Here is a 25704-nt window from a genome sequence, read left to right as displayed (position 1 = left end):
GATTTATATTCTGCTTAAATCATTTTTTCAGAAACTTTGAAAGGAGTGGCTTTTTATGAGCATGTTTCTAAAAACATTTATTCTTTAAACCCAAGGAACACAGACTTTGTCAACAATGACAGTGAACCAGAGGCATTGTCAGCCTCATAGGAATTAAAAATCAAGAAGTTAACCTGGGGCAGACAAATACTTATGAGATGAGGCTTATTGTGTTGGTTTATCTTTCTTCTGCTATGCTCTCAGGAGGAGGAAATTATGCAACATAGTTAAGTGTTAGAAGTTGCTGGTTCTCAAGAATCTTCTCTTTTAGAAGCACTTGAACTGAGGTCTCCTTTTACTCACTCTGGTGTGGAGGGAGGAGAGGCTTGTGGGATTTTCTTCCTGGGGAGAGGCACCTGCCCTTAGAATGTCAGATGGGAACTTGGCAAAGCCACGTGAAAGGAAGGCCCGGAAGCTGTAGGTTAAGCAAAAGTAGTACGGCATCACCGACTCAACGGATGTGAATTTGAGCAAACTCTGGGAGACAGAGGACAGAGGAGCCTGGTGTGCTGCAGTTCATTGGACACCACTTAGCGATTGAAAAACAGCAACAATAGGAGAATATTAATAGGCTTCCAGGTGGTACTCGTGCTAAAGAATCCACCTGCCAGTGTGGGAGATACAAGAGACACTGGTTCGATCCCTGGGTTGGGAAGATCCTTTGGAGTAGGAAATGGCAACCCACTACAGTATTCTTGCCTGGGAAATCCCATGGACAGAGGAGCCTGGCAGACCACAGTCCGTAGGGTCACAAAGAATCAGACACAACTGAGCACACACATATGCACGAATATAAAACCTTAGGTAAAAGGGAGAAAGTCAGGTGATAGCTGAAGTTGTAGTTGAATAGAAGAAAATCCCAGTGCAGCCTACAGCCTATTATACATCTGTGAGTTAGAATACAAAAGAGGAGAAAAAACACAGCAGGGTGATATATCTTAGGTAAATTGGAGTGTTTTTGAGGATAGGATTATTTCCTTTTTAAAAAGATTTCTATTTTGTGTGGGGGTAGAGCCGCTTCTCAATGTTGTGGTGGTTTCAGGTGTACACCAGAGAGACTCAGCCAGACATATACATGCATCCATTCTCCCCCAAACTCCTCTTCCATCCAGGCTGCCACACAGCATTGAGCAGAGTTCCATGGGCTCTACAGTAGGTCCTTGTCGGTTAGGATAGGACTATTTCTTCCTCATCTTTATCTGTGAAATTCCTTTCACAAGTCATCATTCGCTCAGTATTTGCCGGATTACGTGGAATTGTGTTAATTGTCCTTTAGGAATGTGTTGTCCTTCTAGGCCCTTACAATTTTCTTCAAATATTAAAGTATTGCAGACAGCAATAAAAATAATCTGTGTATTTGTTTAAATGTAACTTGGCTTGCCATTCTGAGCCTGTCATTTACATGTAGTGCTGTTTAGATAGTAAGTTATTATGGCAACAAGAATATCAATTCATGTGCCAGAGGAATTAACTTTGAAGTCTTGACTATTTTGGTTGTATTGTAAACTGGCATATTTTTATTGGAGATTTTTGTGTGCCTCTGTGGCTAAAAATTCTTTGAATTGTGGGAGAAAATTTTTTATCTCTTTGTCTTCTTGCACTTTTTGGTTTTTAATTTTTCACTTAAAATATATAGGGTGAATAAAATTTCTGAGAAGGTGAGTCTTTGTTATATGCAATCCAAAGTCCCCTTCCATCATATTTTTATATTTTCCATATGTTAATAAATATAATGTTCTATACAACTATGACCTTTAGATATGTATGTATTTTTCCCATTTCTAATTTCCCATTCATAGGATTTATTTTCATTCTTAGGTAAAAATGATTTTTTATGTAATAATTCCTAACTAAAGTCTTATGATTTATTTACTTTTGTTGATATCTTATCCTGAAAGCCAGGTAAAGGTGGGAATTGAGATTATGGGGTATTTTTTGTCATAAGGATGCCATATGTATAGATAGATGTAAGTAATATATTTAAGACATTCTCATGTACATAAATTGATTTTTACTGTATGTGTGTGTATGTGCATGCATGCTCAGTTGTGTCCGATTCTTTGTGACCCCTAAACTGCATCCTGCCAGGCTCCTATGTCCTTGGGATTCTCCAGACAAGAATACTGGGGTGGGTTGCCCTGCCCTTCCCCAGGGGATTTTCCCGACCCAGGGATCAAACCCAGGTCTCCCAACCAGGCAGGTGGATTCTTTACCACTGAGCCACCAGGAAAGCTCAATTTATACTACAAGCTACACTTATTAATGAATTTTTTAATCTTCTAAACTGTGAGTTTACTTTCTCCCCATTTTGAGGATAGAAATAGTGAACTTCAGACCGAATACTTTCTCATGTAATTTTAACCTAAGTTTTTCTCCTGGGGCCTTATTTATAATAACAAATGGTTCTGGCTAGAGGTACAGGGTAAGAAGGTTGGGGAGGAAGGAGAAGGAACAACGGCTAAATTTATTATAAGAAATATTTCCAGTACATCAGTGTTTTTCTGAAATGTGGAATAATCCTTTTATCCCACACTGCCATTTTAGTAAAGCCTGAAAGCAAAGGAAACAGTAACAAATATTGGATGCTTGCATATTTTTTCTTTCCTAAGAGATCAAAGGCCTTTCCTTTATAAACCTGTTAAGTAGAGGATAACAGGTACTATCTCTCAGCTGAGGAAGCTTATTAGAATGACCTATTTTACTTTGCACACTTAAGGAAGGTTTGAATGTCGATTCTAGGTCCTTAGATTCCAAGGCTTTGTTTTGCCAGCCGGACAGTCTGTGGCAGGATACTTAATTGCAGGGCTTACTACAAAATGAAAATGCAGGGCCCCTTGATAATAAATTGTTAAGCATTTGAAGATGATGGCGACAGAGCCAGTTTTGTGGAAACGCTGTTGAGTGTTGAAAGTGCATCTTGAAATCCTTATGAGTGCAAAAACAATAGTGTCCACAACCACATATTTTGATACACCATAAAGTCATTGATTTCTTATGATTGAAGAACACTAGACATTCCACAGATACTTCAAAATCTCTCTTTTGGAGCATAATGCCCGAAAAAATTAGTAGTAAGCATCCTTATTCCCACAGTCTGTGTGCCTCCATCCCCTACTGTATCACTGTCTTAACTTGGCAAGACATTCTGCTTTCCAATTGACTAACATCTTTTTCTTTCCTTTTTTCATTTTCAAATGATTTTTCATTTGAGAGATACAACAGTATAAGAATGTTCCTTTTATTTTAACTTTTAGATGCACTTGCCATATTTAAAAAATTATATAGTTATTATTTGCTTTGAAAAATTAATTCAGTAGAAATACATTGAAGACTTAAAACATGCAAGAAACTTGTTGGAGAGTTGAAGAGATTTGGCAGTGAGTGTGGTTATAAGGGGAATATATAATGCACAAGATATTAGCCCTTCTACTAGTTTGGGAATAAACAGTGTATTTTGTTCATTGTAATCGCTCATATTGGAATTCCATTTCCCTATCCTGTAACACTGGGATCTCCATTTCCTTCAGTTGCTTCTCCCATGAAGCCCTTTCCAGAATGTCATAAGCAGAGTTCATCATCTCTATATACACATTTAGAGGTCATTACACATCTATATAGCATTACCCATTTTGGTTTTTTGTTGCTGTTCTTGCTTTCATACCTAATTATACCCATTAAAGTTGTGGTATGGCTATTCAATTTAGATTAATTAAAGTGAAATAATATGATAAATTCAATTTTTTGCCTGTACTACCACGTTTCAACAGCTAATGGCTGGACAACAGATTTAGATCATTTCCACCATCACATAAAGTTCTTTTGGATGGCAGTACACTCAACCGTAAGCTTCTTGAAGGCAGGGGCTATATCATTTAAATTAATCAGTCTCAAAACTTAACTAACAATCAGTGTGAAATAGGTATATCTCAGTGGGGCTGTAGGGCAATGAGGAAGATCAGAATTATTTGGCAGGTAGAGAAGAGAGCTGTGCATTTTTTAAAGCATTACTTCAAGTGAGTTTTGTTATTGCATTAAACTCTAAAGCAAGGCAGGTATATTATGTCTGCTGACATAAATATAGGTACTAGGGATTCAAATAAATCATAGAGACCACATATTGAACTCAGTTTTAACAAATGCTTTCACAGTGAAGTAACTGGATTAAAAGATGATATTTGATTTTATCTGTCAATCCAGTGTCTATAATATTTAATGTACATTCCTATTCAAAATTCACCTGATGCAAAGAGCTGACCTACTAGAAATGACCTTGACTCTGGGAAAGATTGAGGGCAGGAGAAGAAAGGGACAACAGAGGATGAAATAGTTGGATGGCATCACTGATTCACTGGACATGAATTTGAGCAAACTCCAGGAGATGGAGAAGGACAGGGAAGCCTGGCGTGCTGCAGTCCTTGGGGTTGTAGAGAGTGGGACATGATTTGGTGACTGAACAACAACAAAATTCAAAATTCTTCAGAGTGGAAGTATTTTAGGGGCTTGAAATATAATTTTTAAAGAGATGTTTATTTAAGGTTGCATGTTCTAAGAAGTTCTGCACTTCAGTTCAGTCACTCAGTCGTGTCCAACTCTGCAACCCCATGGACTGCAGGACGACAGGCTTCCCTGTCCATCACCAACTCCCGTAGCTATCTGCGCCATCCCGTAGTTCTGCACTAGTACCAAAGAAATGAACACTTCTACTTTTCACTAGTACAGTGAAAAGGTAAGTTTATTGCATTTCATTGAACTTTAAACATAACATAAAATTATTGGTTAGCTAGAAATATACTACTTTCTTTTCTAGATAGATAGAGCCATGTAGAGCCATAAAACTGTATTCATTGCATACATTGGCCTTTGATTTCAGAATATTGTTTATAAGTAGAATGGAAATTCTGCAGGGAGAGCAAGCCTGGTACACGGGAAGGAGCATGGCCTTTGGCTGACTTGACCACTGATTGACAGTGTGGTCTTGGGCAGACCACCTAACAGTTCTCAGTGTTTTTGCTCATTCTAAGATGAGGAGACTGATCTTTTCTTATTCTAATTTTTATTGGAGTATGGTTACTTTACAATGTTGTTAGTTTCTGCTGTATAGCAAAGTGAGTTAGCTATATGTACACCTATATCCCCTCTTTTTTGAATTTCTTCGAGGCCACTAATCTTTACCACACACGTGTATTATGAAATTTGTGGAAATAGATTAAATAGATTAAAGCAGCAAGCACCTGTCTGGCATGTACTACCTCTCAAAACCTGCCACTGTCCTACCTTTTGAACTCCTCAGTATCTTTACCACCTAATTTATCCAAAGGGCTTCCTTGGTGGCCCAGATGGTAAAGAATCTGCCTGCAGTGCAGGAGACCCAGGTTCAATTCCTGGATCAGGAAGATCCCCTGGAAAAGGGAATGGGTACCCACTCCAGTATTCTTGCCTGGAGAATTCCATGGACAGAGGAGCCTGGTGGTCTACAGTCCTTGGGGTCGCAAAGACTTGGACACCTCTGAGTAACTAACACACACTATTTATACAAAAACCCCAAGATTTTGTGCTTAATTTTTTTCTGATGAATGGTAATTTTTGTTTGTTTATCATTGTCTGTAGATCTTTTCTCCTTTGTACGTGTTCCTTCAATGACAATAATTATATTCTGAGACAAAGAAAATACCACTTTAACGGGCATAGTCATAGGTAACCTATGCCATTAAACTTGAGAACAGCTTAAAATAACATAAAGCTCTCCAAATTAAAAGGGATTTTAGAAAATTTTGTGCTACTTTCTATACCAGGAACAACATTGTTTACTTGATTGGACTGGCCTGAAGATTTGTACTGCATGGCAGCAACATTTATCCTAATAAGGACCATTTGTACACGGGGTAATGTCCAACCTGAATGATGTTGTTTATGACTTAGGAGAAGGAGAATGATGTTGTTTATGACTTACATTCCTTTGCCTGATGTTCAGCAGCCCCTTCTCTCTTTCTTTCTCTCTCACTCTCTCTGTCTCTCACACATACACAGACACACACACACACTCTATCTGACCTAATTTCCAGGTTTTTGTTCATATTGAACGCCTTTCTTTGATGTCTCCTTCTTTAACCAACTTATTTGCTTTGTGTGATACAGGTTTTTGGAATGAGGGAGATCAAGTGTCTGAATTCCATGCCATTCCTTTCTCCAAGGGATCCTCCCAACCCAGGAATTGAACCCAGGTCTCTTGCATTACAGGCAGATTCTTTACCATTTGAGCCACCAGTCAAGCCCGATGCTTTGACTACTACTGACTGAATCTCTGACCTAAACAATATGGGTTTCTCATCTGTAAAATTGGGATGAAAACACCTTGTATGTTATTTTGAAGTTTAAGTGGGAAATTCGTTGTTAATGTTGTTTAGTTATTTAGTTTTGTTAGTTATTTAGTCACTAAGTCGTGTCTGACTCTTGCGACCCTATGAACTTTAGCCCACCAGGCTCCTCTGTTCATGGGATTCTCCAAGCAAGAATACTGGAGTGAGTTTCCATTTCCTCCAAGGGATCCTCCCAACCCACAGATCTGACCCATGTCTCCTGCATTGGCAGGCGGGTTCTTTGCCTCTGAGCCACCAGAGAAACTCAAGTAGGAAATAGATGTTTACAAATTTTCTGACATACTTTCTTAGTAAATATTGATCTGTTCATCTGTCATCTTTTTCAAATGAAAGTTTTGAGGATCTAGTGTTCCAGTGAGTTAGCATGCTGTATAGTAAGAGATGAAGAGCATAGAATTTGAGTCAAACCTGGATTCAAATCTTGACTCTGCCACTTACTTGCTGGGATGTTACTTAATCTGTTAAAATAGTTTCTTAATTGATAAATAGTTATTCCTATTTACAGTAGTTGTTGTGAGGATAATGTGAAATGAATATAAATTGTTTTGGACTGAACCTCATACTTACTATACATTACTAAACTGTCTTTAAATCACTCTACTGAAATCATCACCAGTGGTCTGAGTTATGTTCAGCTTCTCTAAAGATATCTTCTAAACTGGATTTTGAGTTTCTGAAGGTTTAGGAGCCAAATTTGAGTATTTCTTGAACTCGGTAGCACCACCTAGGATCATGCCGGTTGCATTATGCCAGTTTGTTCAATTTATGGCCAATAGAAAAACTGCTCCAGACTTTTGGCCTGTCCACCTGTCAGCCACTACCCTCAGGGTACTCAGTAGGAGCAGCAAGTTTGGGTAACTCATTACTTGTAATCAAAGCTGTACCAAATTATCAGATTTTCTAAGTAGAATGGCACAACAATTGTATTATGTGACTAGAACTTTATAAAGAATTACGTACTTCTCTCACACTTGTACAATGTCCATGCATTTCATTCACTACTTAGAAGCTCATTGCATGTACTGTGTGTTCTCTGATGATTAGTTATGGGAAGAAAGTAAAATAAAATGAAGAGTGAAAGGGAATTGAACATAAGCATAAGGAGAAAATGAGAGAATGATCAGGTTGAGTAGATGGTACATTCCACCAAAGACTGACTTAGTCATTGCTTTCCTAACTTTCATATATTAGATCTATTTCATATCGTTTTTCTTGTTATAGTCTTTGTTGTTTTAAAATATTATCTTTGCAAAAATCATTTATATAATTACTGTAGCTGTGGTAAACTTAAAGATGTACTTTTCAAAATACACTGAAATTATGTGGGTCATTTAAAACATGAAGATTTAGGGTTAGGGTCAGCATGAAGGGTAATTTAAACACTCTTAGCCAACCAAGAAAAATAATTTTGGAAACTAAAATTTTCATATTTTCAAAATTAAAATAAACATTTCAATGCTTTTCAAAGTCTTACCTTTTTCTTCAAGATTTACTTATGCAAAAAAAAAAACCATAAATCTATGATTTGATGCACTATCCCTATGAAGTAGATCTTACTTAACTCCTTTTGATAAAAAATACAGAACAGAGAAAGTTGAAGGCTTATCTTAAATCTCACAAAATATGAAATAATCAGAATGGGATTTTAGGGTTTTAGGTTTTCCTTCCTGATTCATTATTGTGAGCCTTTTCTGTGGTTCTTGTTTATGGAGAAATTGAAAAGTAAACAGGTTTAGGGTCTGATGGAGTGTATTAATTTTTTTCAGACCATGGGAGATACACACTTCCAGTATCTGTTACTGTGTTTGTTTAGCATTTCCCTGTGAATCAGCAAGGCTTGTTTTGTCTCGTCTTAGCCAAATCAAATGTGAACCCTATACTTTTCCATTTGTGTTTGAAATTATAGCGAAAGTACTCATATTATAGTGTTTATTGAAGTGAAAACTTCTATGTGATTTTATAAATGCTTAATAGACTTGAAATAAAGCTGTCAAATGCAAGAATATTTGGAAAGATTGCATGTGTCTTCCCTACTATGTATTTATGGCATATTTTGGGGGAGGGGAACCAAATTTTTTAATGTAGTTCCATGGTAATGAATTTGTTAAGATTTTTAAGATTTCTCAATTAATGTTATATAAGGTATATGAGAAGCACTTCTTGAATAAATGGTATGTGAAAGTCAACAAGAAAAAAGAATATTTTATTATAATGTGCCTCTGATTTCAAGTTCCTTTTTATCTTTGTTTTTATTTTTTTCTGAACTTTAGAGGGCTGCTGAAGTATCAGACTAATTTAGATACCCACCCTCCTGGCTGCATGAATCTTAATGGAACCCACTACCAGAATACTCATTTACCAGAACATTTCTCAGAACATTTTCATGAATCTTCTCCTGGAGGATTTTCAAAGCCTGATGAACTTACCCAGAACACGTTTGTGAAGATTTGTATGGAAGAGCCCAGGTTCCAAGCTAATTTTCCACAGGTCAGATTAGTCCTATGCCTTTACTGGTTTCTGCAAAGTCCATGTTCCCATAAAAAATTGATCAGCATTGCATTTAAACATGTTTTTGAAGGTAATAAAGCAATTATTCTTGCAGAAGAGATTGTTTCAGGCTGTTTCAGTAGCAAATTAGTACCTGTTTTTCCATAATAGGCAGCCTGCAGTTCAATGAGTAGATCTATGATATTACAGAATATAGAAAATTCCTGTTTAACTCATCATATGATCTTTGCAAATTGTGGCACTGGTGCTTACCATAAGAAAGGTGGCAAAGATACATTCCTTATGCATTGAGAAAAGTAGGTTGAATAAGAAAAATAATAATAGTGAAAAACCTAGTACTACTGCTAATAATTATTATAGTATAGTATCATATTATGTATAATATTATAAACACTAAGCTGTAAAATAAATTTATTGAATGCTTAATATCATCTGCTAGGAACTGTGCTAAAATATATTGTATGCTTTTTTAATATTCACAATAACTCTTTGAAGCAATTACCATCATCCTTAATTTTCTGATAAGGAAATTATGGTATAATATTATTATGGTACAATATTATGTATAATATTATAAATACTGAGTTGTAAAATCAGTATATTGAATGCTTAATACCATCTGCTTGGGGCTGTGCTAAAATACATTATATGCATTTTTTTAAATATTCATAGCTCTTTGAAGCAATTATTGTCAACCTTAATTTTCTGATGAGGAAATTGTGGTTTAAATATGTAAATATACTCTGACCAAAGTATGTAAACTAACTTGTAGGAGAAGAAGAGTACAAAACCAAGTTATCTTGCTCTTAGAAAACTTCTTCCCAAAATACCCAACTAGTAGTTTGGTAAGAGTCATAATCTTCCCTTGTAGCCGTGGGAGCTGCCCACATGGGTATCACACCCTGTATTCTGTGTCTGTACCAAAGGAAAGTCGGGAAATAGTGAAATTGAATGTCTGTTTTAAGAAGAAGAAAAGGGAGTCAAGAGATAGCGATTTGTAGATGCCTTTGGAATGAGTGTGTTTGTCTTGTTTTCTTATTAATAATAATCCTCTAGATTTCTTTTAAGCTTTACAATCTTCAGAGCTTTTCTGGCTTCACACAATGCTTTATGTTAGGGAAGGCAGGTATTGTGAGTCCAATTTTACTTGTGTGATGCCCAGAGGCTAAGCAACGTCCCAAAGTTTCAGAGCTTGTCCTGTGATGCTTACTCTGCACACAGTTTCTAACTGTTGGGTTGGCCAAAATGTTCATTTGGGTTTTTCTATAAGATAGAAATGCAAAAATCTGAATAAACTTTTTAGCCAACCCAATAAATGTGAGGAACAGGCATGATCTGCATGGAAGAAGGACTTTCTGGAATAACTCTGTAGATTAGGTTTTAAAAGGTGACCATGAAAATACATTTGGGTTGGGGGCCTCCAAGTGTTGAGAGAGATAAAGTGTGTAGTTGTAGGAGAAAGGTTGACCACATAGGCTATGCAGTTATCCTGGGATGAGCGTTATGCCTCCAGCATACATGCAAAATTGTCATGGTTTCCAAATTCTAAATGGTATCTTCTGTTCATGTTATATTATGTAAAAGTAAATTGTGAACAACACATGTGGTATGCCCGTATTTAAAAATATGTACATATACATATTTCACATTGGGTGTACATTTTGTATATGTATATTATGCATGCATATTGTGTGCATTAAAAATACCTACCGTTCTCTTTTTTTTTTTTTAAACAAATATTAGACTGGTACATTTTTTACTAAAATACTCCAGATTTACTTAAGCTTTTACTTCTCTTTCTTCTTCCTTTAGAGAAAGATATTGTATCTATACAACATATATTTCTTGTGGGCCCAGAAGGATATATGAAATAATAAACTACCTGTTAATGGTAGTTATACCCTTGATAGTGGCTTGAGGGTAGGGTCCAGACATTACTTTCCCTTCTATTTTATACTTTACTCTTGTTTCAGTAAGTTGCAGTGAGCATCTGTTGCTTTTTACTCATTTTTCTTTACACTTTGTTATTTCAAATACAGATTAAATTATCATTGCTGTATTATTACTGTAATGTGTCAAATAAGCAGTGAGGCAGGATATAAAGAGTCCTATAACACAAGTATTTCTTAAAGTATATTTCAAAAATTCTCCATTAGACCTGGCTTTGGATTTCTGGACCTTTGTGCCTATATTGTGCTGAAAGGCTTTACAGGTGTATCCGGAGCAATAAGCCAGTCACCATCATCTCAGTCACAAGTCATCCATCAGATGTCATGGAAATCCGAATGGTCAAAGAAAATTTTAAAGCAAGACCTGGCCAGGTAAGTCAATGTCCAGCAACTTTTAAAATACCTTTTATCTGTTTTTTCAAAATTAGCATTATTAAGATATTTGAACTTCTTTCTTGGTCATTTAAAAATTGTTTGTTGCTTTTTAGTACATTATTCTACATTGTCCCAGTGTGTCTGCATTAGAAAACCATCCATTTACTCTCACAATGGTAAGAAACTTGTTTTTTGATTCTCTAATGTTTAGAATGAAATGCATCTTTCTCTTTGTGTGTGTGTGCACTCCACCTCATTCTAAAAATCATTCAAGGCTGTCACAATATCCTTAGTGTTTAAGTAAACCATCTTTTTACAAGAAATATAATTACCTAGACAGAAACTTAGTAACTATTAATTATTTTCTAAAAATTTAAACTTCAGGAAATATTGTTTAATTTATAAAATCTTTTTGATTCAAAATGCAGAAAATTTCTTGAATATTTGGACTCTTCTTTTTATAAAATATGTATGAAATTATAAAATGTGCATGATTTTCTTTAGAGAGATTAAATTTAAGGAAATAGAGTACTGTGGGTTGAGATGGAAGCAAAAGAAAATGTTTAGAAAAGAAAAAGCTCAGTGTAATTGGCATCTAGGCTGTGTGTGGAGAAGGAAAAGGAAAATAAAGTCAGAAAAATAAAATAGAACAAATAATGCGGGGAAATCTGGCTAAATCATGGTATCATCAAATATTGTTAGCCCATTCCATAATGTTATTTTTTGCCTTATACAAATGGCATGAGCCCATTATGAAAAAAGTAAATAATTCAGAAGCATATAGGATCACATCATAACTTTTCCTCATTACCCCGCTCCCAAGTCCTGTTCTTAAGTTTGACAAATAGTCTTACCGATATTTCCTTACATTCTTTGGCACATATGGGTGTCTGCCATTCGTTTGCTGGATCCTTTGTTTTAAAGTTTTATTTTTTCACTCACCAATAGGTTGTGGACAACTTTCCATGTTACTGTATTTGTAAATGCCTCATTATTTTTAATCACTGTATGTCACAGTAGAAACAGTGTAATTTATTTAATATTTTCCATTGTTGATGGAAGTTAAGATTTTATTCAGTTTCTAACAAAAGTAACTGAGATAAGGACAACATATTTTCATGTTAGAATTGATCAAATTATGAGGGGAGGTCCAGGAAAACAGCATGTTGATGTGCAAAGGTTTAGAGATGGAGTTCTGCCGGGATTGGCTGTGCTGTCTGCAGGTCATTTCAGTTGTGTCCAGCTCTTTGTGACCCCATGGACTGTAGCCCTCCAGGCCCTTCTGTCCATGGGATTTTCCAGGCAAGATGCTGGAGTGGGTCACCATGCCCTTCTCCAGGAGATCTGCCCTACCCAGGATAGAATCCGTGTCTCTTATGTCTCCTGCACTGGCAGACAGATTCTTTATAACTAGTACCACCTGGAAAGCCCCTATTGGAACCACTGTTAAATGTGATGTATTATTCAAGTTGAAAGCTTGGAAACCTTTGTCAAGTTACTTCATCTTTTTTGTACATTCATTTCTTAGTGTAATATTATTATAAAGACAGTAGCTATTCACACACACCTTATGATTTCAAATGAAATACTACAAATAAAGCACGTAGAACACAATCTGGAATGTGAAAAGTATCAAGCATATGTCAGTTTATGTTAGCAAGTGTTATAATTTTTATTTGCAGTGTGAATTTGCCCCTTGAGAGCATGTACATGTGATGATGGCTAGGCCAGAAACATTTGTATTTAAGGAACAACACAAACTGAGAGAAAGTGTCAAATGTTTAAAGAAAAAGCAGGAGTTATTTTTCCAATCCCTTATGATTATACAGTGGAGATGAAGAATAGATTCAAGGGATTAGATGTGGTAGACAGCATCTGAAAAACTATGGATGGAACTTCATAATATTGTACAGGAGGCAGTGACTAAAACCATCCCAAAGAAAAAGAAATGCAAAAAGGCAAAGGGGTTGTCTGAGGAGGCTTAACAAATAGCTGAGGAAAGAAGACAAGTGAAAGGCACGGAAGTAAAGGAAAAATATACCCAACTGAAAATAGAGTTCCAGAGACTAGAAGGAGAGATAAGAAAGCCTTCTTAAGTGAACAATGCAAAGAAATAGAGGAAAACAACAGAATGGGAAAGACTTTCTCTTTTTACAGATCTTTTCTAGAAAACTGGAGGTACCAAGGGAACATTTCATGCAAGGATGGGCGTGATAAAGGACAGAAATGAGGACCTAACAGAAGCAAAGGGTATTAAGTAGAGGCGGCAAGAGTACACAGAGGAACTATACAGACAGGTCTTAATGACCTGGATAGCCATGATGGTGTGATCCCTCACCTAGAACCAGACATCCTGGAGTGTGAAGGCAAGTGGACCTTAGGAAGCATTACTGTGCATGAAGCTGGTGGAAGTAATGAAATTCCAGCTGAGCTATTTAAAATCCTAAAAGATGATGCTGTTAAAGTGCTGCACTCAATATGTCAATATGTCAGCAAATTTGGAAAACTCACCAGTGGCCACAGGACTGAAAAAGGTCAGTTTTCATTCCAGTTCTAAAGAAGAGCACTGCCAAAGAATGTTCAAACTATCGTACCATACTCTATCAATTACCAAATTGCATTCAAGGACAGAAGAGCCTGGCGGGCTACAGTCCATAGGTCCACAAAGAATTGGACAAGACTGAGCAACTAACCAGAGAAGGCAATGGCAACCCACTCCAGTGTTCTTGCCTGGAGAATCCTAGGGACGGCAGAGCCTACTGGGCTGCCATCTATGGGGTCACACAGAGTCGAACATGAATGAAGTGACTTAGCAGCAGCAGCAGCAGAGCAACTAACGCTTTCACTTTCTTTCAGCAAGGTAAAGCTCAAAATCCTTGAGGCTAGTCTTAGCAGCAGGTGAACTGAGAACTTGCTGGTGTACAAGCTGAGTTTAGAAAAGGCAGAGGAACCAGAGTCAAATTATAAACATTTGGTGGATCACAGAGAAAGGAAGGGGTTCCAGAAAAATATCTACTTCTGCTTCATTGACAATAGCCTTTGACTGTGTGGATCAGTTAAAACTGAAACATTTTTAAAGAGATGGGAATTCCAGACCAACTTATCTGTCTCCTAAAAAACCTGTATGCAGGTCAAGAAGCAGCAGTTAGAATAGGACATGGAACAACAGACTGGTCCCAAGTTGGGAAAGGAGTACGGTATATTGTCACCCTGTTTATTTAACTTATATTCAGAGTACATCATGAAAAAAACTGGACTGGATGAATCACAAGCTGGAATCAAGACTGCTGGGAGAAATATCAGCAACCTCAGATATGATACCACTCTAATGGCAGAAAATGAAGAGGAAGTAAGGAGCCCCTTGATGAGGGTGAAACAGGAGAGTTGGCTTAAAATTCAGCATTTAAAAAATGAAGATCTTGGCATCTGGTCCCATCACTTCATGTCAAGTAGAAGGGGGAAGAGTAGAAACAGTGACAGATTTTCTTTTGTTGATCTCCAAAATCATTGCCAATGATGACTGCAGCCATGAAATTGAAAAGACACTTTCTCCTTGGAAGAAAAGCTATGACAAACCTAGACAGCATATTAAAAAGCAGAGATATCACTTTGCTGACAAAGGTCCACGTAGTCAAAGCTATGGTTTTTCCAGTAGTCATGTATGGATGTGAGAGTTGGACCATATAGAAGACTGAGCGCCGAAGAATTGATGCCTTCAAACTGTGGTGCTAGAAACGACTTTTGAGAGTCCCTTGGACAGCAGGGAGATCAAACCAGTCCATCCTAAAAGAAATCAGTCCTGAATATTCATTGGAATATTCATTCAGCTGAAGCTGAAGCTTCAATACTTTGGCCACTTGTTGCAAAGAACTGACTCATTGGAAAAGACCCCGATGCTGGGAAAGATTAAAAGTGGGAGGAGAAGAGGGCGGCAGAGGAAGAGATGGTTAGGTAGCACCACCAACTCAAAATGGATATGAATTTGAGCAAACTCTGGGAGACAGTGAAGGATGCGGAAGCCTTGAAATCCCAACGTGTAGAAATATGACTAAAAGGTTCAAAGTTTTGTTCTTATTGTTCAGTTGCTCAGTCCTGTCCGACTCTTTGTGACCCCATGGACACAGGAGCTCGCCAGGCTCCTCTATCCATGGGATTTCCCAGACCAGAATATTGGAGTGGGTTACCATTTCCTTCTCCATCAGAATGTGTTGGATGAGGCGAAAAGGGTGGATGCCTGGGATTCTGTATCCATCATAGTTTTTCTTCTCTCTTACTTTCTTCAATTAAGACAAGATTTTTCTTTATTCTTTCTGCTGCTTCTAGGCCTCTTCTTTGGTTCTCTTAAAGGAACATGGTTCTCTGAAGAAAAAGCAAGGGAAAAAGGATCTAAAAGAGTTTGGAAAATAGTGCTTACTATATATCACTTAAAAATTCACAATGTCTTTAACCCCGTTAATGGTTTTCAAACATTCTTTAACAAATAGTTCCATTAAATTTTATTCATCCATTTTTTTAACCCATCTTTACTTTCTCACTCTAAGTTCTTTGTCTAAACTAATCTCTTTGCCCTGGGAACAAATTATTGTGTCTTCCATTTATTCACACCCCAAATACCACACATTCTCTTGACCTTTTCCGCTTATAAGACACTGCATATTCTCTCCAATAAATAGTGCCATTAAATTACTTGTTTAATGCCTGTCTCTCAGACGGTGAAGAATCTGCCTGCGTGGCAGGACACCCAAGTTCAATCCCTGGGTTAGGAAGATCCCCTGGAGAAGGGCATGGCAAGCAACAACAGTATTCTTGCCTGGAGAATCCCTCAGACAGAGGACCCTGACAAACTACAGGCCATGGGGTTGCAAAGAATCGGACAGAACTGAATGACTAACATTTCCTCCTAGACCGTAAGATTCAGGAGCCCTTTGAAGGATACATTCATAGTTCAGTGTCTGGTACATAGAGTAACACAATATATATCTGTTGAAAGAGTGAAAAACACTTAATATCTAATCAGTGTTTGGGACTTACCTTGAAAAATATTTAAAAGATGGATTATCTTTTCCTCCCATCTCTTACTTGAAAGATAAAGGCGGAGAAAAGGAAAAGAGGAATTAAGGAGAAGCAAGAAATGCCATGGCTGACATGACTGTCAGTCAAAGAGCCAGGTTTCCAGTCAGATTCTGAGTCTAATCTTTAAGGTCATGATGACTATTTAGCTACGAAGAGGAGCAGGAAATGTACTTGTGACAAAGGTGGCTGGGGAAGGAACACCAAAGACAAATGCAAACAATTTACTGAGAACATCTGGTCAGAGCCAGCAGGTCATTTTTCACTTCTACTGCCCCATTCTCAGGGCTACCAATGGAAAATTACTTGTTCCTAATTTCTGTAATATGACATTTCTAACTGTGGTGCTGAAGAAGACTCTTGAGAGTCCCTTGGACAGCAAGGAGATCAAACCTGTCAGTCCTAAAGGAAATCAAACTTGAGTATTCTTTGGAAAGACTGATGCTGAAGGGAAAGCTCCAGTACTTCGGCCACCTGATGAGATGAGCCTACTCATTGGAAAAGACCCTGATGCTTCCAGACTGAAGGCAGGAGAAGTGGGCAACAGAGGATGAGAGGCTGGATGGCATTACCAACTCAATGAACATCACTTTGAGCAAACTCCAGGAGATGCTGAAGGACAGGGAAGCCTGCTGTGCTGCAGTCCATGGGGTCACAAAGAATTGGACATGACTGAATGACTGAACAACATTTGCCAAGTGCTCTCAGAATTTCTTAGATTTGCCTTGCAACCTGTAGGTCAAAATAGATCTTGACTTTGCAAATGTATGTTTTATGTTCACATCCATTCTTATTTTAAACATGGTTTTTTTTTTCATATGTTTTGATTATGCCCTATTAAACCTCAATTTAAGGTTTTATTGTTTAAAAATAATTATATATTTTAAATTGCAACAATAGTTGGTTTCCAAAAGAATTTTCAAGGCAAAGGAAGATTCTTTTCATCAGACCATCTGTGTACCATGCATTTTGTGTAGGCTTAGGAAACTGCTTACAGCCCTCCCAGATTTTGGGATTTTGCTAGCTGGCTCACTCATACCATCCCCTAAGGGAGTTTCTGTTTTCATAAAAATGAAAAGAGGTGAATCGTCTTGCTGCCTGGAAATGAATTTGAGTAAAGCAAAAACATTTCTGGGCTAAATTTTACATTATGCTATTATGTTAATTTACTGTCTTTTCCTGCCATTTCCTTCTTTTGTTCAATTACTTCTATTTGGCACTTACATGTAAAATGAATGCTTTTCAAGCGTTTTCACTGGCTGCTTCCTTTATGGATTCCTTTGAAATAAAACAAAGCAAAACAAAGTGACTTCCCATATGCCAAACCCTTCTAAAATTTTACACACATCTTGTCTTTTCAAGGATAACAGTACCTACTAATTAAATGCCTAAGAGGTTCCTTCTTAAACTTTGAAAATATTACATTATTTAATTCTTCTACAATTCCAAAGATGTGTATTGTTAACTCTATATGATGCAGAAAATAATGTGACTCGAAGATATCAAATAACATAATTGATTAGTGACACAGGCAAGACAGAAACACAGACCTGCCCAGCTGAAAGGTGTGTTGTCAGCTATTCTACCCTGGCTGTCTCCTGCCTCACACCTGGCCATGTTCAGCGCATTCCTATTTCTAAAAATCCTGTTGGTTTAGGACATAACTTGGAGTCAACAAAAAATAATTATTGTTTTAAAGAGAAGTTTACTGAAACTATAAAAATGTATTTTCAGGAGATATATGCAATTGAAAGTTTTATATTGTTCACACTACTAAGCACTTCTAATATTGTGGAAAGTTGAAAATCAAGTAAATTCCCCTGCTAGAAAAGTCTAATACTTACTTTAATATAGTGTGCCAATATAAGGAGAATTCAAATATATAAAATATACATTGATCACAAATTCAAGTTGCTTGAATTTCATCTAATTTTTAAACTGGAGATTCAGTTCAGTTTAGTTTAGTAGCTCAGCCGTGTCCAATTCTTTGGGACCCCATGGACTACAGCACGCAGGCCTCCCTGTCCATCATCAACTTCAGGAACCTACCCAAACTCATGTCCATTGTGTTGGTGATGCCATCCAACCATCTCATCCTCTGTCATCCCCTTCCCCTCCTGCCTTCAATCTTTCCCAGCATCAGGGTCTTTTCCAGTGAGTCAGTTCTTTGCATTAGGCGGCCAAAGTATTGGAGTTTCAGCTTCAGCATCGGTCCTTCCAATGAATATTCAGGACTGATTTCCTCTAGGATTGACTGGTTGGATCTCCTTGCAGTCCAAGGGACTCTCAAGAGTCTTCTCCAACACCACAGTTCAAAAGCATCAATTCTTTGGCTTTGTCTTTATAGTTCAGCTCTCACATCTATGAATGACTACCAGAAAAACCATATCTTTGACTAGACAAACCTTTGTTGGGCAAAGTAATGTCTCTGCTTTTTAATATGCTGTCTGGGTTGGTGGTGGCTTTTCTTCCAAGGAGCAAGCGTATTTTAATTTCATGACTGCAGTCACACAATCTGCAGTGATTTTGTAGCCCAAAAAAATAAAGTCTGTCACTGTTTCCATTGTTTCCCCTTCTGTTTGCCATGAAGTGATGGGACCGGATGCCATGATCTTAGTTTTCTGAATATTGAGCTTTAAGTCAACTTTTTCACTCTCACTTTCACTTTCCTCAAGAGGCTCTTTAGTTCTTCTTTGTTTTCTGCCATAAGGGTGGTGTCATCTGCGTATCTGAGGTTATTGATATTTTTCCCGGCAATCTTGATTCCAGTTTGTGCTTCATCCAGCACGGCATTTCCAATGATGTACTCTGCATATAAGTTAAATAAGGAAGGGGACAATAAACAGCCTTGATGTATTCCTTTCCCAATTTGGAACAGTCTGTTGTTCCATATCAAGATCTAACTGTTGCTTTTCAACCTGCATACAGATTTCTGAGGGGGCAGGTCAGGTGGTGGTCTGGTATTCTCATCTCTTTAATAATTTTCCACAGTTTGTTGTGATCCACATAGTCAAAGGCTTTGGCGTAGTCAATAAAGCAAAAGTAGATGTTCTTCTGGAACTCTCTTGCTTTTTCGATGATTCAGTGGATGTTGAAATTTGATCTCTGGTTCCTCTGCCTTTTCTAAATCCAGCTTGAACATCTGGAAGTTCATGGTTCATATACTCTTGAAGCCTGGCTTGTGGAATTTTGAGCATTACTTTACTAGCGTGTGAGATGAGTGCAATTGTGTGGTAGTTTGAGCATTCTTTGGCATTGCTTTTCTTTGGGACTGGAATGAAAACTGACCTTTTCCAGTCCTGTGTCCACTGCTGAGTGTTCCAAATTTGCTGGCATATTGAGTGCAGCACTTTCACAGCATTATTTTTTAGGATTTGAAATAGCTCAGCTGGAATTCCATCACCTCCGCTAGCTTTGTTCGTAGTAATGCTTCCTGAGGCCCACTTGACTTCGCATTCTAGGATGTCTGGCTCTAAGTGAGTGATCACACCATCATGGTTATCTGGCTCATGAAGATCTTTTTTGTATAGTTTCTGTGTATTCTTGCCACCTCTTCTTAACATCTTGTGCTTCTGTTAGGTCCATACCATTTCTTTCCTTTATTGTGCTCATCTTTGCATGAAATGTTCCCTGGTTATCTTTAATTTTCTTGAAGAGATCTCTAGTCCCTCCCATTCTGTTGTTTTCCTCTATTTCTTTGCATTGATCACTGAGGAAGGCTTTCTTATCTTTCCTTGCTGTTCTTTGGAACTCTGCATTCAAATGGGTATATCTTTCCTTTTCTCCTTGCCTTTCACTTCTCTTTGTTTCTCAGCTATTTGTAAGGCCTCCTCAGACAACCATTTTGCCTTTTTGCGTTTCTTTTTCTTGGGAATGGTCGTGATCACTGCCTCCTGTACAATGTCATGAACCTCCGCCCATAGTTCTTCAGGCATTCTCTCTATCAAATCTAATCCCTTGAATCTGTTTGCCACTTCTGCTGTATAATCGTAAGGGATTTGATTTAGGTCATACCTGAATGGTCTAGTGGTTTTTCTTACTTTCTTTATTCAGTCTGAATTTGGCAATAAGGAGTTCATGATCTGAGTCACAGTCAGCTCCCGGTCTTATTTTTGCTGACTCTATAGAGCTTCTCCATCTCTGGCTGCAAAGAATATAATCAATCTGATTTTAGTATTGATCACCTGGTGATGTCCATGTGTAGGGTCTTCTCTTGTGTTGTTGGAAGAGGATGTTTGCTTTGACCAGTGCATTCTCTTGGCAAAACTCTGTTATCCTTTGCCTGCTTCGTTTTGTACTCCAAGGCCAAATTTGCCTGTTACTCCAGGTATCTCTTGGCTTCCTACATTTGCATTCCAGTCCCCTATAATGAAGAGAACATCTTTTTTGGGTGTTAAATCTAGAAGGTTTTGTATGTTTTCATAGAAATGCAGATTATGCTTTTACAACTGAAAATGCAAAAATGTTAGTGCAAAGATAAGGTACAGAAGTACTGTAGTGTTTTTCATAATTTCAGTCAAAATAAAGCTAAGTTTAGAGCACTGATTTAATAGAACCCAAAGACTGGAGTTTTCATTACTTAAATAAAGTGCTTCATCATTTCTTATACTTGACATTGACTTTGCTACATAAAGAAGGTATACTAATTTGGTGGGTCTTTTCAGAATGTTGTGGTTGTTTTTTGCTGTAGCACTTACCTTCTCTCAGGGTACAGTCAGCAGGCACATGTTTGGTGACTAAAGTTGATGGCGATCAGAGAGTCTTGTGTAGACCATAGATTTTTGGAATCCTGAACAACTGGGATTAGATCTACCACTTATTAGTACTATGACCTTGGACAAGATAATTAACACACTTATCTTTTGTTTACTTCTTTATAAAGCATGTGTAATAAAAATAACCAGAGCTCAACATTCAATAAACTAAGATCATGGTATCTAGACCCATCACTTCATGGCAAATAAGTGGGGAAAAAATGGAATAGTGACAGACTTTATTTTCTTGGGCTCCAAAATTACTGTAGATGGTGACTACAGCCAAGAAATTAGAAGATGCTAGCTCTTTGGAAGAAAAGCTATGACAAACCTAGACTGGATATTAAAAAGCAGAGACATCACTTTGCCAACAAAGGTTCGTATAGTCAAAACTGTGGTTTTTCCAGTAGTCATGTATGGAAGTGAGTGTTGGACCATAAAGAAGGCTGAGTGCTGAAGAATTCATGCTTTTGAACTGTGATGCTGGAGAAGACTCTTGAGTGTCCTTTGGGCAGCAAGGAGATCAAACAAGTCAACTCTAAAGGAAATCAACCCTGAATATTCATTGGAAGGACTGATGTTGAAGCTGAAGCTCCAATACTTTGGCCACCTAATGCAAAGAACTGACTGATTGGAAAAGACCCTGTTGCTGGGAAAGATTGAAGGTGGGAGGAGAAGAGGGTGGCAGAGGATGAGATGGTTGGATGACATCACTGACTGGATGGACATAAGTATGAGCAAACTCTGGGAGATAGTGAATGACAGGGGAAACCTGTTCTGCTGCAGTTCATGGGGTCTCAAAGAGTTGGACATGACTGAGTGGCTGGGCAACAACAGTGTAGCTCTGAATATGAGTTTGAAAGATGTAACATAGTGCTAAGTGTGGTACTTGGTACACAGCAAGTTCTCAGTCTGTTAGAAGTTATAGTTTATTTTTCTGATAATGACTGGCCAGCCAAATTGTAATTAAATTAATTGATTTTTGCTTCTTTCTCCATCATGGAATGACTGATTGAGCTGTGGCCACAGAGTGGTTTAGAAACGGTCATTTGAAGGACTGGTGGTACCTCTTGTGGTTTACTAGCCCTTAGGATGAGATGTTTCAGGTTGGGTTTCCAGGAAAACAGATTGGGAGTAGAGATTTGCATGCCAGAAATTTGTCAGGGAGTGTGCTTATATCAAGGGCTTTCCAGGTGGTGCTAGTAGTAAAGAACCTGCCTGTCAATGCAGGAGACGTAAGATACATGGGTTCAGTCCCTGGGTCAGGAAGATCCCCTGAAGGAGGGCGTGCCAAGCCACTCCAGTATTCTTGCCTCGAAAATCCCATGGACAGAGGAACCTATTGGGCTACAGTCCGTGGGGTTGCAAAGATTTGGACACGACTTGGGTGACTTAGCATGCCCGCACACAGAGGCACAGGTCCACGTATGGTAAGGAGTGAGGGACAGAGGAGGCAAGATAAAAGTTCAGCTGTGATGCAGATGCGACAGAGGCCTCAACAGGTCACACAGGAACTCTGGGGGGAAAATGATAGTCCTGAACTTGTACTCCCAAATTACAGTCATTGGATTTGATACTTAGACATGGGTGGAGAAGCTTTCTGCTGTGAATGGTGATTCCTCTGGAAAGTCTCAGAAGTGAACTCAGCAGGCAACACTTTTAGCAGCTAGGAGACAGGCGAGATGAAATCCAGAAAACTGGCCAAAGGGAGAAGGGAGGAGGACCTGAACAGCGCAGCAGTTTCCACCATACGTGACGCTTAGATGTTGTTGTTGTTTAAATGCCAAGTCATGTACAGCTCTCTGCAACCCCATGAACTGCAGCACGCCAGGCTTCCCCATCCCTCACCATCTCTCAGAGTTTGCCCAAGTCCATGTCCATTGAGTCAGTGATGCCGTCCAACCATCTCATCCTCTGTCACCCTCTTCTCCTCTGCCTTCAGTCTTTCCCTGTGTGAGGGTCTTATCCAGTGAATTGGATCTTCACATCAGGTGGCCAAAGTATTGGAGCAATGCAGGAGACCCGCTTTTGATGCCTGGGTCGGGAAGATCCTCTGAAGAAGGAAAGGGCAACCCACTCCAGTATTCTTGCCTGGAGAATTCCACAGACAGAGAAGCCTGCGGGATATAGTCCATAGGGTCGCAGAGAGTCAGACACAACTGAGTGACTAGCAGATAGATATTTTTAAATTTATATATGTATATATGTTTTTATAACTTTAAATATGTAAAAGATGTTTTAAAATATACCTTTTGTGAGATAATTCTATTTTTAAAACTTGAGACACTTATAAATTCTAGTTTATCGAAAGTTCTTGAACTTTAAAAATTTGTAGTCCAAACAGCAGATTTCCTTGTTTCTTTGGCTACTGCGGGGGAAGGAGGTACCTAAAGCATAAATTATTCAAAGGATCAAAGAAACCAAAGTGACAAAGTTGAAGTCAAACTTTAAGTTTTCTGGTTCTTCTCCATCTTTCAATCTTGATTGGCTTAAAATCTTGGGTAGAATTCTCATTTTATTTTTGACCAAGTAGTTGATCTCTTAAGTGTGTTCTAGCTGTTCTCTGTAATTACCAAAGTTTGAATTTTCTACCAAAACAAATGCATTAAGGAATGTTCTCATCTAATTTGAAGCATAAATCAGAGATAGTTTTAAAAAGCCCAAATTTAAGAAAGCATGAAACCTATTGCTTACTACTGAGTGTACTCTCTCTTAGTATTTAACTGAGGTAGATATTAATTAATTTTATGTGAATTCTCAAATAATACAGAATATGATTTTTATAGTAGTAATTGATTGAAGTTTTCATAACATCTCTATAGCCTTTCATTATTGTTTTTATCCAAAATTACACATGTGCTTTCCTGACATCTGTATTCTAAGTTGTATGATTCATTATTTTTAAGCTTGGATAACCTGATTTCACATGTTTTTCCATGAGTCACAGGAAAGTCTAGTTGCTAGTTTGTTATTGTCTGTACTTTTACATAGCATGCCTGCGTTTGCCATCATTTTTCTGCTTTTTGTTTTTCATCTTCCATCCAGTCACTTGGGTTTAGTCTTTCCTGTTTTCAGTGAAAACCAGACAAGAATGGCCATGGATTTCTTAAGACTGGCAAATTATTTTTATTATATATTTAATTCCATGGATTTAAATAAAACCAGAAAGTCTGCATCAGTTCTTTTGATCTTGGGTCTTGGTCTCATCTATTTGACTCTTAAAAATTGCTTTTCTCTAGGGTTTAACAAATCTTTAGTTTAGATACATTAGAAACTCAGCTGAAATAGATGATAGATTAGCAAGGCAACAATGTGTCTTAAACATAGAGCAGGCACAGTGATAGAAATCACTCCAGGAGGTCACTAGTGTTCAGGAAACTTAACAGCATATCTGAATTCTCTGAAAAGTTAATTGTTTATTAGTTAACATTATCTAATTTTTCTAGTTCGACTTTTTTCCTGGAGAAAATATTTTTTTGGTGCCTGATATGAGCCTGCATGATAGGTGAATTCAAATAGGTCAGTGTATTCAGAGCAAACCTGTTGTTTAGTATTAAGCTTGATTTATTCAATTGGTATTTTTGAATGCTTCCTTTTACTTAGGTACCAAAGAGACAATGATCGATATAAGATCCTTGCTTGACTTAAGATCTCCTTTCAGCTACTGCCCCATTTCTCACTGCTTTAATTCTTCTCCTCTTAGTCTCTCTTAAATCCACCAATTTTTGCCCATGCCACTCTACTTAAACATTTTTGAGGTCAACAGTGCCCATGTTATTTCTAGGTCTAAGGGTCATTTCCCAGTCCTCAATTGGATTGATCTTTCAGCACCATTTGGCCCAGCTGATCACTTCTTTATTGACATACTGCTTTCATTTGTCTTCCAGGATATTCACTCACCTGGTTTGTGTCCTAGGTTTCTGGGTACTTTTACTCAGGTGTTTTTTCTTTTTTTTCCTGCTATTCCTCATCATCCCATGACCTCTAAATATAAGAACACTCCAGTGTCCATTCCTTGAATTTCTTTTCCTCTCCAGCTAGATTCATTTCTCTAATGGTCTTATCTAATCTTATCTTGATGTATCTGTATACTATCATCTTCCAAATTTATATCTCCATCCCAGGCCCCACCTCTGAAATTCAAGAACCCATATTCAGTTGTCTACAAGGAACTCCCACTTGTATGTCTAAGAGATGTCATAAATTAACATTTCTAAAATTGAGCTAATCTTTACCTATCTTCTCCTGCTTCAGTTAATACTGGCTTGGTCGCCCAGGTTGCTCAAGTGGAAAATCTGGACATTGTTCTTGACTTTTGTCATTTTTTTTTAAAGCGTAGTCCACAGTCCACCCACAGATTTTCTTGGTTCTACCTCCGAAGTATATTCACCGCTTCTGTGGCTGTCACCCAGATCCTGTCTGCTGCTCTCTCAATAGCCTCCGGGCATCTCTCCATCCATCTGCCTTACTCACCTACTATTTAATCTTAACAAGCAACCAGGGTGATTATTTTGAAGTGAAAACCAGATCATGTCATCTTTCTGTTCAAACACCAGGCAGTTCTCACCTTAAGTTATAGTTGATATCTGTTGACTTGTATCTGTGTGTGTGTGTGTGTGTGTGTGTGTGGGT

At 37.8% G+C, this 25704-nt stretch overlaps 1 protein-coding gene across 2 annotated transcripts in view; it reads left to right on the top strand.

Moving 5' to 3' along the window:
- Nucleotides 1-25704, top strand: part of NOX4 (NADPH oxidase 4) — a 171809-nt gene that overhangs the window by 62916 nt on the left and 83189 nt on the right. For both annotated transcript variants that reach the window (XM_043876528.1, XM_043876535.1), the window contains 3 exons: nt 8687-8903; nt 11081-11245; nt 11362-11424. In XM_043876528.1, coding sequence (XP_043732463.1) covers nt 8687-8903; nt 11081-11245; nt 11362-11424 — 445 coding nt within the window. The remainder of the gene's footprint in view (nt 1-8686; nt 8904-11080; nt 11246-11361; nt 11425-25704) is intronic.

This window comes from Cervus elaphus, chromosome 2, assembly GCF_910594005.1.
Source record: "Cervus elaphus chromosome 2, mCerEla1.1, whole genome shotgun sequence".
NCBI lineage: Eukaryota > Metazoa > Chordata > Mammalia > Artiodactyla > Cervidae > Cervus > Cervus elaphus.
Note: the sequence above shows the minus strand (reverse complement) of the source record. Positions and strands in the feature narration are given on the sequence as shown.